This window comes from Venturia canescens, chromosome 1 (genome assembly GCF_019457755.1).
Source record: "Venturia canescens isolate UGA chromosome 1, ASM1945775v1, whole genome shotgun sequence".
Taxonomy (NCBI): domain Eukaryota; kingdom Metazoa; phylum Arthropoda; class Insecta; order Hymenoptera; family Ichneumonidae; genus Venturia; species Venturia canescens.
In genome coordinates, this window is record NC_057421.1 from 13,529,718 (window position 1) to 13,548,494 (window position 18,777).

Genomic DNA, 18,777 nt, shown 5'->3' on the forward strand with positions numbered 1-18,777 from the left:
ATAAAAAAACATTTGCTCTGAATATTAAATGCCCAGAATAAAATCAGGAAAACTCAATCTGCGTCAATTAATTTAATCCAGCTCCAATAGTACATCAATCAAATCTTCGGAAAATGAGAAAAAAAAACAGCAAAATGAAACACAAAAAAAAAGGATAAAAGGAAATTTTATTCCCATGACACAATTCAAGTATTTTGCGACAGAACGCCACAGCTTAAAAACTCATACACGAATACATCACGACGCGACAACGAATCGGAGCCGAGGATGGTTTTTTCAAATCATTTGAGTTTGTTCATATTCGATGATAAAATTTTTGCCTTTAGAAGAGAATGAATATCGGTTTGGCGCAGGGGGAGGAGGGGGAGGCAGCGTTTACGATTCCTGAGCGTCTATCGAATGCAAATAATCTCATAATGACAGTTCAGTATCAGTTCTATAGATTATGCCACGAAAATCTATGAAATTTGCAAGTGATTTTGCTGGCAAAATCATTGCCGAATGCCAACTCAATCCGGAGTCCACTCATCATTGTGAATCGTTTCTATTTAATCAATTTTATTCATATTTTTTTGTGGAGTTATTTTTTCGAAGTATTATTGTAGAAGTGATGCAACATGATCAGTGGATAATGAGAATTTTCGTGTGAAACTGACAGGTGATCCCTCGGTTTATTTGTCGAGTGAATAAAAAATGTTCCACTGTTCGAAAATTTGAAAATTTCAACGCATATACGACCCCAAAGCTTTGCCAATATAATGTTCGCTATTTAACCTCGCGATGTAAAAGCATTTCGTGTTTAGTGGAACTGGTGTTAGTATACGCGGTGAATCCTCCTCCCGTTTTGCTCTGATTGGCAAAAGTTACCGGACGGAACGAAAGAAGCAGGAAGAATGGTATACGACAAGCAAAAACGCGTTTCCTTGGTCTTGGTTCGTTTACAGGATGGAACGTTGATCGCACGGGCTATCCGAACGGTTATTAAAACTTCGTTTCAAACTTGGGATCTCTTTCGTCCTGAGTGGCCTTATAGAAAGATGAGAAACTCTCAGTAAGAATATGGGCGAACGAATGAAAAAAGATATGCAAAAAATCGATATTTTTTTGCCCTGGGTAAAGTGCACTCGGTCGGTCCTTGGAAACAGAGAAAAAGCTCGGTAAAGCGCCCGTCCTTTTTCCCTCCCCGATCTCGCTGTTACTCTCTGTTGGGTACTAAAAGTAAAATAATTAGGAACTCGTTTTTCCTCCACTTTCTTTCGCCCCCGCGGACCCTCTCTCGGCTCCGCATCACCGGTAACGTTTTCTTTTAATTAGCCCCTTTAAATTCCGTCGAACTCTCGGGCTTTCACGCCCTTACGCTTTCTCATATATTCATGCCGTTGGTGTAGAAGACGCGGCGCGGCGCTGCCAACTTGGCAGAAGGGCCAAAGTATCGGGAAAAGAATTCTCAATCTCTTGAACGCAATATCAATCGGTTGATATGAAAAGGGCGCGATAACCGGGCACGAGGATAGAAGAAAAGCGTTCGCATAACGTTGTGTAATGCAGGCCACGGTTTAACATGTATGAGGAAAGAATGACGAGGAGATTTTTCTTTCCCATTATTATTTTCTCCCGTAAAAAGGGCTTCCTCGTTTCTTCCGGCAGGGAAACAGCTTGAAAGTTTTTTGGGCAATTCACGCGAGCTTTCGTGACTCGAAAACTAGAAAAGAGCCTCTCCCCACCCCGCTTTCTCCCTCGCCCCGTATCCCACCTTCAATCTTCCTATATCACTTCTCCCTCATCTTCAGTTCTGCATTTACATTTTTTTCTTGAGCTCAGTGGAAGTTGCATCGTCCAGTTCTTGTACACGCCAGCAGCGCGCACTTGCCAAGAGAGCGAGGTGGAAAATTTTCCTCCTACTCTCTCATCGCTCTCGACACGTTTGACTAATTAGCCTTCTCTTTTCGAGCAATTAGTCCTAAAAACGTACGGAGTGGATTCCATGTGCTCTTGAGCGAGTGAAAGAAGGCGACGGCAGCAGGGCCAGAGGAAAAACCAACAGGAGGTGAAGAACATGAGCACTGACCATTTAACCTCGTATGTGTATACTTCGTGCATTCCTTGGCTCCGTGATAGTGCGGTCTACTTGTAAGCACTTCTGAATAACGAAGATAGAACTGAGAAAACGTGTGGGAATGAAACCACTAAACCTTGAGTTCGAATGAAAAACGAGCCACGATTCTCGATGTCCAAGGCAGCTTCCACCTCAAACCAAAGTGCTCACGTCGTTCCAGATTCTTTCTGCCAACGCAAGAACGGAGCAGACGATTTAAAAAATCGAGCGATTTTTAAGCGAACCGTGTGTCCAAGAACGGACACGCGCTGTATTTGATTACTTCCTTTAAAAGCGCAAAAAGAGCCAAAAAAACAAAAGCTTCATCAGTCCGAATAGAACGTGCCACCTGAAAATCGAGGGAATGGGCGACATTGAAAAACATTGAAGAACATTCGAAAGTTTGATGCAGTATCGTTTCTCAGAAATTTTCATTATATACTGAAACTCGAGTCCGTACAATATTATCATCCCACTCAGTATTAAGGTAGTTTATCCATGAAACGATTTTCTTAACAAAGTCTTGAAATTTACACAGAGTTTAAGTGGGCAGTCGACTGACACGCATATCAAATTTTAAAGGGTTCGTATTATTGGTTATTGGGATAAACGTATTACGTCAAAGATTGGACGAAATTGGTAATGAGCACTCGTATAACCTCATATTTGCTGATTTCGGCCTTTTGTTTCTTCTTCGTTCGGGCCATTCCTGTCACAATCTTCTGTCTTTTTATTAACACTTTTTTCTTGATCCATTTTCCTTTGTCTTTTCCCTTTGCGCTCTCTAAAGCGATTTTTTACATAAAAAACTATAGTATTTTAGTCAGGAACAAATGAAATTTGGGGTTTAGTCAGTGATGGATTCTCGATTAATTATATAATGGCTTGTAATTTCATTCGCCAAAAGATAAGTTGAAAAAATGTATTTACAATTTCGAATTAACAACTCTGACGTCAATTCAAAGTGATTATATTTTGAATTATCAAGTAAAAATCGATCGAATTTAGACACCTATTAAATACGATCCTTCGGGCATGATCTGCCTTAACGTTCACTGACCAAACTCAATTTCAAGTTTGTCTAGCCAGGATACACACTTTCCTTCCTCATTCAATTGATGTCTACCGAATCTTGGCTGTATATATTTAAACTTACTGTAAGTTATGATGGCTACAGCACCTAAATATACTGCTTGTATGTTGTAACAGCTTACATTTTATCTGAAAAACAAGACATAACAACTAAGTTCAGTCTACGCTGGAACAAAGACTCGCTCAACGTGAAATCAATGGTATTCACGAAACTGTGGCAACGCGAGCATTTGGAAAACTGAATCGGATATTCGGAAGATAATTAACTCGAAAAGGTCTTCAGCAAACGCGAGGATTCACCAACTAATATAATACTTCACAGGATAATCATGAGAAGTTGCAGCATTTGGACACCAAGTGAAATGAAATATATTCCATTATCTTCTTGTCGTCGTTTTGTTTCGAACAAGAGCTACGAATTATTTGATAAGATTACTTAACACCGAGTTCTCGAACCGAGCAGGGACAACAAAAATAAAGGGGTTCCAGAAAGAGCGAGCTTTGGAAGCTATAAAGTTTCTTCGTTTCGAGTGGACTTTTATAGGAGAATTACGAGTATGGAAAGGATTTAATTTCAAGAAGATTGTTCTTGATACTCTATCCCTGTGAGTTTTGGACGTAGTAAATTTTCCTTCGGTTATTTCGTCCATTTGATATACTTTGAGTTTGACGATCCAAGAAGACGCACTTGAACTCGATTGTACGTAGCACATTGCTACGAGAAAACGATGTAGTAACGAAACAACGGAGCCACGATAAGCTGTCATTATTCGGTGGCGTAATAGTAAAACAATTGTAGTTCGTAATATAAAAAGAGAGTATTGGATGAGAGCTGCGCAGCAATCGAGCTTCTATCGAACCGCAGCATCGAGTTTTCCCGTATCAATTTTGATGCAGACTGGATACGTTGCTATATAACAAAGTAAATATATAGCTCATACGTATACGCGTTTGAAAACTGCAGCGTATGGATATACACTGCATTTCCGAACAATGAACAAAATACGCATAACCGAGCATAATAGACGAGTCGAGAGAATTCTCGACGTTGTGATATCGATTCTCATAACCCAACGGATGAAAGATTTATATCCATGATCGAGAATCGGCTCATTCACCAAACTCCTCCTCCTATGCCAGCATCTATCGCGACCCCAAGCTACTCTGACGTGTGCCCGCTGCAAGCACACCCCATTTGAATATGAATTCTGATCGTACGCTAGCACGATTTCTTTCCGGCTTAACGGACCGTTGGCTAATACGAAAACGTCAATAAACCGAGCAGGGGAAGAAGGGTGTAAGCGCAATCTTCGTACATGCAAATTAAAAGACGCGAGTACGAACGTATGCATGTTTCTCTGCACACGTACATGCACTTGTGACGCAATGTCTACCAAACCTTATTTCGGTTTACCTACGTTTGATTCAAAAATATTAATCTGTATGAGAAATCTTACACACGTACTAAACAGAAATCTTTTTTTCCTTCTGCTTACTTCTATCGTGATGATGCCATGATACACAGGGTTTTAAAAATCTTGTCAAATCCTTTCTTATGATAAAATACTTAAATGACCCTGTGGAAGTTTGGATGAATATTTGTGCGTGGATAAGCAGAAACTCAGAAGAGAACGTTATACGAAGAATTCTGAAAAGATCGTTTTTTTAATTTACAAAAGATGAGAAAAAATCTTTGCTAACTTTAACGAATTGACGGGCTATTTTTTCTCTAATAAACATTCAAATTTTCTCGTGCAGTCGCAATCATTGCGAAATCATTTTTTTTGGAAATCAGGTGTGATTAATCAAAATAAGGAAGATGCAAAACAATATTGAACTACAAATAAAATATTCCTAAGATGAGAATTGACGGTGATAGACGCGTACTTGGTGTGGCTCCAACCATCTCCAAAGCTGAACAACAGCCTTAAGAGGCTCTCAATTCTGCGACCACGGTTAGCCGCATGTACTGACTTTCATACCCATAACCGAGTGGGAGACGTCGACCTTGATGAAATGCCAAAACCATTTTGTTTTCGTCCGACTCCCCAAAATTCACGATTTCCAAATAAATTCAATATTATCGTTCATAAGTAATTTGCTGCTTCGTTCAATCCGATGACTCATGCTTGCCTGTAGATTTGAGTATTCGGAACGAAAAGTCCTCAGCCATTTTCACGTTCGATGAAGCAGAACTTCTCGTAATCGAACTTTAATTAATTATTGAATCATTAATGTAGCTAATGAGGTGCGCTCTCTAGGCAATGGACAACTCCAGGCAAATGACACAGGAGCAGCGAGAAGCGTACGAATCTCGAACGTACTATAATGCGCGGTTGAGCGTAAATAGCGTCAAACAATCACGTACTTTTCATGAAAATAAACACAAATAGAGTTGTCCATTGATTTTCATTTGCCTTACTTCATTGTAAGGAAACTTTTACTTTTCAATGTTCCCAATCAAAACACCAAATGTCACAGACTGCAGCACTACCTGCAAGAGGTTATACGGTGGTTCTGGAATATTTTGTATGATAAACTTATTTCTCTACACATGCTATACATAAATTTAGACACACACACACACACACACAAATACTGGAAAGTGTTTGTGCGGACAAACCGCAAGGGCAAGAGAGGATCATCCAGCAATTCGTGTGATGAACGCGATGAGGCTAAAGGACCGCGCAGGCGGTATAGAGGCGAGAAATTCTGGAGGAGCCCGCTGGGAGTATGTAGGTACTCTGAAGCTCCATCAACAGCACCAGCAGTGCCAACAAGAGCACAAAACTGCGTGGAAAAGAGAGCTAGAGATAATGAGAGATAGAGTAAGAGCAAGTGGGATAGCGAGCCAGTGTTGGACAGGGAAAGTGAGAGAGAGAGAGGGAGGGAGAAAGAGAACGAGGGTTGCAAAGGATCAACTGAGAAGAGGTTGAGGTTGTCATTTGCTGGAATTGCAATTTCCCGCTGACGCGAGGCAACCTCCGTTACTCTCGTGCTATACTTTCCTCTTTTGCTCTCTCTCTTTCTCCTCCTATATTCCGGTCTCTTTTTCACTAGCATGTACGCTACAAGCAGAAGCGGACTAATGATGTACACTGAACTTAATGCATCGTTGCCTGTTCCCCCCCCCCCCTCTCTCTCTCTCTCTCTCTCTCTCTCTCTCTCTCTCTCGGGCCTTCTTGCCATTTTTTTTTCATTTTTCACCCATACCATTTTAGCTCTATTCCTTGCTGTCTTCGTGCTCGTCAAGCTCTCCAACCTCCATTACAGCTATGCAAGCTACGCTCCACCAGCGTCTCGGATGGTCTTAGAAAAGTGTATTTTTGCCATGATTCTTGTCATGTGTGCTCTAATTGCAAGAAGCCTTTCTAAGATAAATAGTTCAGAGGCTATTTATTATTTATATACTAAATAACTAAAACGAATTTTGATATTATGTGCTGTGCGTACCATAACTTTTAAATATACAAACTGATTTGTGTATTATTCATACTGAATTTTGTACCTGATTGCAATCGTATTCTGTTTACTATCTTTCTCGATCCGTCCTGATGGTGGCTCCATTCAACAATTCCAAATCAGCGAAAAGCGTTCAATGCCTCAGAGACACCAGACTCGAAGTGGTGCCTGAAATCGTCGAACGTGGCAGCGAAGCTACCCTACGATGCCACTATGTTCTCGAAAATAACACACTCTATTCCCTCAAGTGGTACAGAGGAAAACACGAGTTCTACCGATACTCACCGAACGGGGATCCCACCACGAAAGTCTTCAAAATTTCCGGACTGGAAGTTGACGTAAGTTGGAAAATCATTTACGATATCTACAAATTTTTAAACGCTTTTGTCATTCAGCTGAAATGAGAATGCACTGAGAAAAAAAATTATTGATTCAATAGAAATTGATGTCATTGGAAGAGTTTTCTTCATTCGACTGCAATTTTTTGGGAGAGAGTTAATCTGTAGTTTGATCCAAAACAATTTTGGTCATTCAAAAATTTTTAATCTTGTGATGATCATATATTTTATTGGCACTCCGTAATGTCACATTTTGTTGTTGCAATGACTTTTTTCTCTCTGTGTGAAATGTGATTTTTCATGTTCGAGCAATTGTCCAAATAACGTCAAGTTGCTTAGAACTTGGAACGAAAAACCCAGAAAAACAATGTTTCCTCCTTGATTTGAAAACGAGAAACAATAGCGATTCTAAATTAATGTTGAGCTATTCCTGATAAAGAGCAGCGTATTAAAAATCGAAAAAATACTGACTTTTGTTCTGAAGGTTAGCACTGTCTTATTTTCTCTTTCATAATATTTTTCCTTTCTCCATATTTTTTTCTCTTTATCCTGTAGTTCACAATTGGACGCGGTTTCGTTTTCACCTTTTCGGTGTCAAAGCATTCACGAGAATGTTCTTTTAGTTCTTTCCGCGACCACAAAGGTAGCTAATCTCGAAACGCTTCCAACCTTTTTTATCCCTCACCTTCTTTCATCTCTTCACTTTTTCTCCCTCATTCTGTCTTTACTTGCTCGTCGATTTTTTTATACTTCCTTCATAAGAGGATGCTACTACCGGCTTGCATATTGTGAATATATTTATATGCACTTGCCAAATATATATAACAAGCATATAATCACAAAATTCCGGTCTCTGCTAAGTCTTTCGCTCTTCTTATTATACTCGACGGAGCGTTATTTGAAAATTTGCTAATTGCTTGAGTTGCCCATCCTCAAAGTTGCTGCTGTGTGTACTTTTTTCTTGCGCGACTCTTGATTAATCTTTAAAAAGAGTTCTTCGGGTTACTCTGCTAATTACACACCGAATTACACGGGCAAGTCTACTCGAAAAACAACAATTTATTTTCCTCAGTTATCACACGCTCGTGAAATTGGCCCACTCAGAAACACGAGAGTCATTGCTTGCAGTCAATTTCAGAATGATCGTTCGAATGAGCCCAGTATAGTTTTCATCGAATATAAAAGCTGGCCGGTTGGCATTTGGGTCCGTGGTAAAAAGCGAAACGCACTGTTTCCAGGGATAGTTCGAGAGCTAGTTACTTTGGAGGCTCCAACGATTCACTAAAGCGATCTCATCGATTTTTGAAAACCCTAAATTTCACATTCTGAATTATCCCAAATGGTACTCGACATTTCCACTTAAAAAACCGCTCGACGCAAAACCATTTCAACTTAAAAGCACACGTTCTGTGTAGTCACACATGGAGCGTTTGTGAACGATTTCGAAATGTTCAAAATAAACCCTTTTACGATCCCCAGTTACTCGTTACATTACTCGAACATTCCATTCTGTGAAATTCGTTGTTAAACAACAATAAAAAGTAACAATAAAAGTAACTGTGCTTCAATAACTGTGCTTGTCTCGAGGTCCAATTTCGTAAAAAGTATCTTGTCCCATGGATTTCTTTATTAAGGTTCTTAGTTATCGTCTGTGGCACTTTGATCCGAATCATAAGAGAATTATCAAATTTACGTTCAAAAATATTTCATTTCATAATAAAAATTACTTTCATATCAGAACGTCTCCCCAGTATCTTCAACTTATTCCCCAAGGTTTGAAATATCTGCATTACGCTAAAATACAAATCCAAGAGATAAGAGAGCTCGGAATTAATTTATCTGGTCCACTCTCCTTCGTTTAACAATCTTAGATAGAAATGACAGGAAAGTACATAGCCCAGTAAATATTACACCGCAATATCGAACTTCAGACTTTCTCCAAATCAGTTTCGAGAGTAAGCATTTTTCTTATCATAAACGAACAAAATCACACAATAATCTCTCAATGTATGAGGTTTAACAGACTGCAGACTGCTCAATTCCAATGATTACATTGTAAATTGTAGCATGAAGATTTTATAAACTAATACCACACGTTGAGAGTTGGAAACTGCTTGTCTATCGAAGAACAAAAGGGTGAAGGATTGGCTGAGGCGTGATGTGAATTGGCTCGTATTATGCATACGTATATTTATAGCTATGGATGAACATAGACATGCATATATGGACAGGGAATCCTCTGCTCTCGGTTCTCCGATCGCACGCTATCTCTCCGGGACACCAAACCCTCATATCCTCGCGTTCCGCGATTTCCCGCTCTGCTTCTCCCTGGCTGACCCTTCTAGTCCTATCTCTGCCCGATTTGTCGAATAAAACCGTCAATTTAACACTCGGATCTTGGCACTTGTGCCCATTGGTGGGATTGTCCTATATATCTAGCACACTCGGATACTTTTACGATCTCTGTCTCTCTTTTTCTCTCTCGTTCTCCTTCCCCTTTTCCCTCGAGCTCTCTGCCTTCCTCTCGCTCTCTACTATTTGCGGAACCATCGTTTGCACCCAATTGTTTACCGTCGCCTTTAAAACAGGATCTCCGTGCCGATCCATGAATGGTAAACGCAAATATGCCCATTTAAACTCAGGTTGGTGAACGGTTGAAATAAAAATAGAAATACAGGTATGTAGGAGTGCGCTGATGCACGCGGTACAAAATCTTGATAAACGAAATAGTCGAACTAATTTTTAACCAATTTTATACGTCCCAAACTCCAAGTGAAATTCCACTTCAATTGTAAAACTTTTTTATTACAAACTCCATTCAGTTATCCTCAAAATAATATTCCCCACAAGTTAGTGCTCACGAATTTCTTTGAGGATTCTATCCACGAAAATGGGAGCAGTTGATTATTGAAAAAACCATTAAGGTAGATCATGCCCATAGAATCGTATTTTATGGGTGTCTACATTGGGCCGGTTTTTTCTTCCTAATTAAAGATATTATCACTCTAGAATAGTGTCTCAGTTATTAATTCGAAATTGGAAATAAATTTTTTCAACTTATCTTTTGGCGAATGAATCTACAAGCCGTTAATTGAACGAGGATCCATCACTGACCGAACCCCAAATTTCATTCGTCCCTCACTTAGTCTTTAATATACTATAGACTTTAATGTAAAAAAAATCACTATAGAGAGCGCAAAGGGAAAACACAAAGAAAAATAGATGAAGAAAAAAGTGTTAATAAAAAGACAGAAGGCTATGACAGAAATGGTCCAAGCCAAGAAGAAACAAAATGCCAAAATAAGCAAATGTGAGGCTACGAGTGCTCGCTTTACCAATTTTGTTCAATCTTTAACGTAATACATCTTAATTACTAGGCTCGAATTTTTTCTCAGACCTTGATTATATACTTCATGGTTATTGTGTACTTATTTATAAACTTCGTACGAAGCGTTTATTCATTATATAAAAAGATAAACGATTTTTTACTTATAGTCCTCTCGTGTATTTTTCGTTTCGTGCATGAACTACCTTAAAGTTAGTACTCTGCAGATTTTCACAGCGTGTTATAGTCCTTCATATTTTCATTCATTTTCAATAGTTTTATTTTCATATAAAGTTTCATCAGGAAACATCGAAATCTTTATTTCATCTCAGATACTCCACATGCTCTCCTCGAATCAACTTTACACTCTCACTATCGATCTCTGGACAACTTTTCTTTATTTTATTGCATTTTTTCAATTTTTCCGGCCTTCTTTTGCCATAGAATTTCCTCCATATGTAAATGCAACCGTAAATAGGATGCACATGGGACGTTTGCATCGTCAAGCGTTACAAGGGCCTCTCTCGATAGGAGAATAGGTGTAAGAGAGTATTTCATGCGAACCATGAGCCGAACAGAAGCGTATACACCAAACCATGAATTTAAATTGCTGCTTATTTCATTATTCTACCTGCCAGGCATTTCAATCGGTACATCACTTTAACCCGGAATATATGTATATACATATTTGTGTATATGCGAGCATGCATACGTATACGTACACCCATATATATGCATTCTCATTTAAAAAATACGAGCACGCACTTACTACGTGAATCGACTGTTCGTGAATTCGCGAAATCGCATCTATGGATCGTTCTGCAGGTTAAATCTGACACTACAGTCTTTAGTTAAATCACTAGTAATCCCCTTCAGAATTAATATGCAAGAGATGAATGACGAGGGAAAATGTTCCTGTAAATTTCCGCTTAAAGAGCCAATATAAAAAAAAAAAAAAAAAAAAACAATCAAAGAAAAAAAATGAACAATCACGAGGCAACAAGACTCAATGAAATAACAAGCAATTAAATGGGATTCTCATTTTATGTTACAGCGATCGAAATCGAACGAGAGTCAAGTGACCATCCGTAACGTAGAATTTGCAGTTGCGGGAAATTTTTCGTGCGAAGCTACTGCTGACGCTCCTTCATTCACCACCGAAGTAGATTGGAAAAAGCTCATCGTAGTTTGTGAGTATTCCAGCACTATTATGTCTTTTGTTTCGTAAGTAGAAATGATTTTAAATATTTCGTTCGATAACAGGACAACTTTTTACAAAGCACATACTGAAAAATGAAGAAAAATGTTCAATAATAACCCACTCTGCCTTCCCTGCATATTGGATTCTTCGGTGTGTTATCCCTTCATTCTTTTACATGCGTAAAGACATTGTTTTTGCTTGCATATATAGCCTCTTCTACAGTAAATATGGACGTGGATAACCGAGCTGCGTCGTCCTTTCCCAAGGCCCATCTACAGCATCTCATTTTTGTAAGGCATCCTGTTCATTCCTTAACGATAGAAGAGTTTCTTCTGCCCACATCGCATCGCTAACGTTCTCATTCGCTTTTATCTCATATATGCTACTATGTGATCCTTTTATCTTCCACGAGACGGTTGAGGATAGTTTAATCAGAATGATGGTTATATATAAACGCGAGCTTCGTACGACGCCGCGTCGAAGTCGTGTCTTACTACTTTGGCAAGAGAGAGAGAGAGAGAGAGAGAGTGTAGAAGATGAAGAGATAGAGAGCGAGAGATCGAGTGAGTGGAGTGTACGAAGGAGTGAGAAGTGCCATAGCACCGCCATCACTTTGTGGTGACGACGTAACTTCTTGTGGCTTCTTCGACAGCCTCTCATTTTCTCTGTAGACTCCACACTTCGTATTCCCTCCTCTTCGTTTCTTGATAAAGGACCACAAAGTGGCGAAAGAGCTTCTCGTACATATTGAGCTTTTTACGTCGCTTTCCCTCAAGTACACGAACGAAATAATAACGCGCTGAGCACTTGCAACGAAGAGAGGGACTACAAGATCACCCGGCTTGGGTGATTCGAGAGCTGCGTGTAAATTTATATTCCTGAGATATCACTAAAGTTTTTTCATATACGATGAATCAAATCAAATGTCAGGCCTTTCACTAACGGTGTCATGTGATTACGTTAAAGCGATTCGAAATTCAGCGTAGAGAATTTAAACAATCGTGCCATCAGACAATACTCCCGTCTGGGGTTTTTGACGGCTTTCTCCGTCCCTGCTTAATTCTCATTTTTTATCCTTGGAGACTTACAGAGAAAATTGCTATGGATTATGAATTTTGCTTTGGTAAAAAGCCTTTGAAAATTTACTTACAAGCAGACCCACTCAGCATTTACAACATTCCTATGACACTCCTACGTAGATTTTTAAACACGTATATGAATGGTGAAATGCAAAAAGCATTAGAATTGTATAAAGAAACGTAGATGTGCTGTGTTTTTCAAGCGTCTGGAGCAGTAAAAGTATAGACGAGATTGGGTAGGTCATACAGTTTAAACGACGGTAAAAACAACAAAAAACTCAGGAGCGAACGAAATTGAACGGGTTAGTCGGAGCTCGGTACAAGCTGCGTGTTGTCGATGCGCGTATGCATTCTTCCGCTCGTTCTTGTCCTTCCTTTCCGATTTCATCCCCTGCCCCTTGCTCTCTCCCTCTCCCTCTCTCTATCTCACTCGTTTTCCATCTCTTTCACTCTCTTTCTTCTAAATTATTCTCTTTTTCCCTCGCTCACGGTCCTCATTTACTGGAAAAACGCCGGAGAACGCGATAGAAATTTTCATCACTGGTTCGACGAACGAACGCACCAAGAATTTTAAACGCGTAATTTCATTCGCTTTTCTCAACTCCCCGGAATACTCTTCAACTCTCTCTCTCTCTCTCTCTCTCTCTCTCTCTCTCTCTCTCTCTCTCTCTCTCTCTCTGCCTCGCTCTTTCTCGGATTTTCTATCTTCCGGTTTCTTTCATTCAATTTTATTTCTCTCCATATTTTAGCCTGTAAACCATCGTGATTCCATGTACATAAAATAATCGCTCGCCACGGTGCACTCTATGTCTGTATGGCACGCTGCGCATAACTCAGTGAGTACCTTGACAGGAATATGAAAAAATGAGGGGTGTATTTTATACCATTGTAATCATCGTATCTCTGGTGTGTCCTCGTCTCACGGCACTCTCGATACGATCAAGTGAAATATGAATTTCATACTTCAAAATAATACCCCGTTTACCAAGTTACAGATCAAGAGAGGAAGAAAGAGAAAATAAAATAGCAGGGTAGACAAAGAGAAAAGGCGAACAAGCCGGTTCCGTTATAAATATTAAAATGCTTTGTCCGCGTGCTCGGCATCGAGAGCCTCGTTGCAGTCGGAGTAGAATTATTTTACATTTTCTATAACCAGTGGGGAAGAAAAATAATAAACAAAAAACAAAGGTGATAGACGATAGTGGTCTTGAAAATTCGTAGCAGCCTATCACATCGACACTCGACATGCCGACCGATCAATCCCACAGGACCTTTTTTATTACAACGCTTGGTAAAATTGAAACGAGTGATGTGTGAACATTTGTTCTCCTGGAAAATGTTGGGATAATTACCCGCCGCTGTCGTATTATCCGCGTATATGAAATGAAACTTCATGCATATTTTAATTTGATTCCGTGTGAATTTGCAATCCTCGATAAATATTAAAAGCACTTGATAGCAGAAAACTTCATTAGCGAAATCGGCTTCATCGACTATTTCCATTTTATTGAGGCAGCAAAGAATAATCAAAGTTCTCTTTCCAACTGGCATAACAACTCGTTATGAAATTTCGATATTAATATTCGACGTAGGTTATTGTGTTTGAAAGATTTGGAAAAATAGAAAGAAACTCATTAGCATCTGAGAGGGTAGGTTTACGCGGGTGGTGTCCCACATGAATATGCGTCTTTCAATGTGTTTACCAACCTGCCGAATCGTCTACCACAGCAGATTGGGAAATTCCATCGATTTGGCGGCATCCACCAAATCTCTATTCGTTACGCGGCGTTGGCTATAGATTCTATGGCGGAAGTTCACCGATCGACGAGGCAAAACGGAACGAGGGGGAAACGCTGGAACAGAGTTGCGATCGCGGAAACCCCGGAATCGACGATTCGATTAATCGTCCTATCGTTTCGTGAAACGCGGCTGTGGAAGGTTCATTTGCCATTGACATGCTCGTGCATTGACGGAGAGGAAGAGCGAGACAGAAACAGAAGGATAACGGTAATGGAAAGGTACAAAGACAGACGGAGAGAGAATCCACGAATTTCAAAGGTTTTAGCGGCCGCAAACCAAACCGTAATTCCATTCACGTACGCGGCAGCACGTATGGTCTACAGAAAGCGAAAATCGTGGCGCCGTGGGCAAACCATTGCGGCCCAATGGCCAATGGTCAAACCCACCCGAAAGGACGATTAATTGTCATAGTTATTCATCGGAAAATGTCCGTGCAATCAAAAGAATTCTATTGAAAGTGGAAATTCGCAGTAGCAAAATGAGAAACAAATCTGTAAAGGTTCAATTAAGGTCTTGTGAAATATCAACTAAGCTGCCGAGGGTACGGACGATAGCTCCTTTCCCCGTTTCCAGATTTATTCCAAACAATAGTAGTATTGGGGAAAAACATTGAGTTCACTCACGGAATTAAGGGGGGTCACCCCGTGTGGCAGCCGAAGTTTTTCGCGATTTGTTAACGGCGATGAATAAAAACATAGACTTTTGAAATTTCAAGGGTTTATTTAGTGCTATTTCAACTCTATAACAGAATTTTTTAACTCTGATATCTCGCGTAGATTCGGTGTAGAACTACTCCACAGGAACCCATATGAGAACAAAAAACCAAAGAGTGTTTTGGTACCGCAGTGGTTATCCCCTGAACTAAAATCATAAAGAAATATATTCAAAATTGAAGGATTTTTAGACTTTGAAACATTTTTGAAGATTGAAATTTTGTGTTTCGAAGCTCGAAAAACTTTTCAAGTTTCAATATTTCTGAATAATTTTAGTTCATGCGACAGCCACTGCTTTATACATCAGAACGCTCTTTGGTTTTTTGATCTCAGATAAACCAATCCCCCGGAATCGTGGAAACCGTGGAGAAATATATGGGTACCCATAGAGTAGTTTTACACCGAATCTATGCAAGATATCAGAATTAAAAAATTCTATTATAGAGTTTAAATACCAATGTATGAACCCTTCAAATTTCAAAAGTCTATGTTTTTATTTCTCGCCACAAAAAAATCGCGAAAAAACCCCAAAAAATCCGGCTGGCACACGCAATAACCCCCTTAAAGTTCAAAATAATTGAGTCAGTACTAGCAACAGTGCACTCAAGTCGTAGATGGAACTTGACCCTTACCCAACGTTAAAAAAGTAACGAAGAAAATGGAACTTGTAAGAGGTGATATGAGTGCAAGAAAGTATTGGACATGAGATGGCTGCAGTCGAGCATGTAAATGATGATTTTACGTAGGTCCTACGACATTCTAGCTGATGATTTTTCTCGAGTGGGCAAATTTTTCTGCTTTTATTTCAACGACATACACACACCACGTAAGCTAGCTCAGTTTCACGAAAATTGGATAAGTTCCGGCGCACACTCGGGCGTGCCGAAGTCACATTCGTACACTTTCATGTAACGTGGATGAGCGATCCTAGCAACGATACACGGGCCATCGAGCGACGGAGGCAAAAAACTGTCGTGATATCGGGACTACGGGTCACGTGAACGTGACGAAAAAAGTCACGTTTTCGATATCTCGTATACATATATTTGTGTATTACGTATATTCCCTGGCAAGGCAATGAGGTAGTAACGATCTTTTTTTGTTCAGCTGGCAAGGTTGGAGCTAGAACTCGTCAGACGAGGGTTGAGTTCACAACAGTTTCGCCCCCCGTTCAAGTCCTTGTGGTAGTTTGCACCCGTAAAGGACAGCCTTGCCCCACGCGAATAAAAAAAGAAAGAGAGTCTCGCGAAGCGAGGTATTTCACTGGAGGCGTATCCTAAGAAAATTATCATTGTGTTTCAGCTCTGCCAAGGGGTAGCCCAGTTATCGCGACGGAGCGAGACCGTTATGACCCCGGGGACACCCTGAAAGCAAATTGCACAGCTCAACCGTCGGAGCCACCGGCTACCATTTCCTTCACGCTCAACAATCAACTGGTAAGTCAAATGCTGCAAAATACAAGAGCGTGTGTGCGTGTCCCAAACACACATGGACAGAAGTTTTTTTAGGCTTCGTATCTCGTAACCTCTTAACGCCTGTGGTTTCGTTGGTGCTCGCGAACCAAGAGCATGTTTCAGTAGCACATAAGAATTATGCCACAGTCGAGCAGACTATTCAGCTCCTAAACATTCAGATCGAAAAGCACGATTCCTTGGATTAACGGTGTTCGCGACATAGACGGAGTTGGACGAGCTGAAATCCCTGGACGACGTCTCACTCGATCAGCTGAAAAAATAGCCCCGACAACCACCCGTGAACTTAAAAATTCAAAAATTAAACTCAACCATCGATCATCTACTGACATTCGTTATTATTTTCTCATGAAATCATTCATATCTACCGGTCGCCATAATTGAAAGGATTACGTCAATGCTATGTAAATGAAAAGGACGGAAGTTGCTTCCAATATATTCCACCTGAACGGTATACAGCTCTAACTAATTGGAGCCCGTAGAGGGGTTAAGACTTCCGTAATCCTCGAGCCCGTTTACTCTTCGTTGTGGCTTCGCGAGAAGACTAGCCTTCTCCCGAGGAGAGATCGCTTAGAGAAATCCTCCGAATTTGTAGGGAGTGTCTCTCTACTAGTTTCGATGTCAAACCCAGCGACGTCTAAGTCCACAAGCATATCCTCCGCTTGCTCTCTATGCTCGAGTATTATGTGGCTATAGCGTTGCCAGAGGTCCAGAAGCAGAGGAGAGACGAGACTGGTTATAACCGGTAGCCTTGATGAGAACAGCTCGCTCGCTGCGGTGTGTTCTAACTGCTTCGTACCTCCAGCGGATAGTGAGAAAGAGAGGAGAGCGAGAGGCAGCGAAGTCAAGAGGAGAGTACACGGATGGCTCCTCTAAATCAAATTTAACGGGTGCGACGGTTCCGTTTAATCCTCCTTCAGCCTTTCTCACTCATCCTGTCTTTCTCTGTATCTCTTCCATCCACTTTTTCTCGGATCCTCGGTTTTGCTTGCTCGTATAACCGCAGTGCGCTCCCACGCCGTTTGTGACTTTGTGTACTCAGCATATACATATATACCAAAACCGAAATTAAACTAAGACTTGAGGATTTACAATGTGAGTTGCAATATCCCTGCTTTCCATGGATTCGCCTTGGTATGCAGCAAGCGAATTTGAGGCATGGAAGAGCCCCCGCGGATTGTGGAGATTTTACGTATAAATATTCACATCAAATGGTGTTGACGTCGCGAAGAAAGGGCCTCGTAAAGTAATACCGCGAGCATCAGGCGCTCATATTTTGCAGAATAGTTTATACTCGCACTCTCAATCCAATTGGTTTATTTCGTTTGCCGAAACCGAGGGTGGGCAACAGAGGAAGAACAAAGTTCAAAAAACTCACATATTCTACGTGATACCATCGTTCCTGAGAGCGTCCTGAATAATAACCAACTTCCCATCTTACGACTACGAACCAAATCCCATTTTTGCTTTTTCCGATCAATAAACGATGGTGAACCCCACAATAATAACTTTCTTATGGCCTTTCCAGTGAAACGTAATAAATAACGCTTTGATGAATAATACACTGAAAATGATCACATTAAATGGGGCATTTCTCCGTCAGCACATGCTGCATCACCCATACAAATTTAGATTGCAGTGTTGCTACATTTTACTGGGTGGTTAAACATCAACGCTTTGTGAAGCACGCACATAATGTCATGGTGATAACATGGTAGTGCGTGTCTATACAGTGCACCGTTAATACGTTCGTCTCTGCTCGCGTGGATGATCACTCCGAGGCTTGCAGCAATTCCTCGCACGAAGCGTGTGTATAGGAGTTTAGAAGGATAGCGCGCTTGACAAAGTTACGGCGGAAGAAGGGAAAAAATGGGAAACTCACTTTCGCCTTTAATCTTGCAGGTTTCACTAGAACAAGCTGTCAGTGAGCGAGGTGCAATGTGTGGTTGAACTACACACGTATTCAGCTTGCGTATTGGTATGACCCGTAGAACAACGATATTGTCATACGGAATTCTGAAACTCCACGGGTCATCACAGACGACCTTTGATCATCCTTTAAAGCCGCGTTCAGTAAACTGTCCTCTCTGGGCTGCCGTCTGGATAACCCTATGACGCTATAGTCATAGGTCACCGAAGCTTTCGGAGATGTTGGATGGACGGTTCTGATGGACCATTAGTTTGCACCCAACATCGCTTC

At 40.6% G+C, this 18,777-nt stretch overlaps 1 protein-coding gene across 1 annotated transcript in view; it reads left to right on the forward strand.

Moving 5' to 3' along the window:
• Positions 1–18,777, forward strand: part of LOC122408136 (uncharacterized) — a 151,778-nt gene that overhangs the window by 90,945 nt on the left and 42,056 nt on the right. Inside the window, exons 2-4 of the mRNA XM_043414761.1 lie at positions 6,773–6,987; positions 11,367–11,502; positions 16,408–16,541. Of these exons, the coding sequence (XP_043270696.1) occupies positions 6,773–6,987; positions 11,367–11,502; positions 16,408–16,541 (485 nt within the window). The remainder of the gene's footprint in view (positions 1–6,772; positions 6,988–11,366; positions 11,503–16,407; positions 16,542–18,777) is intronic.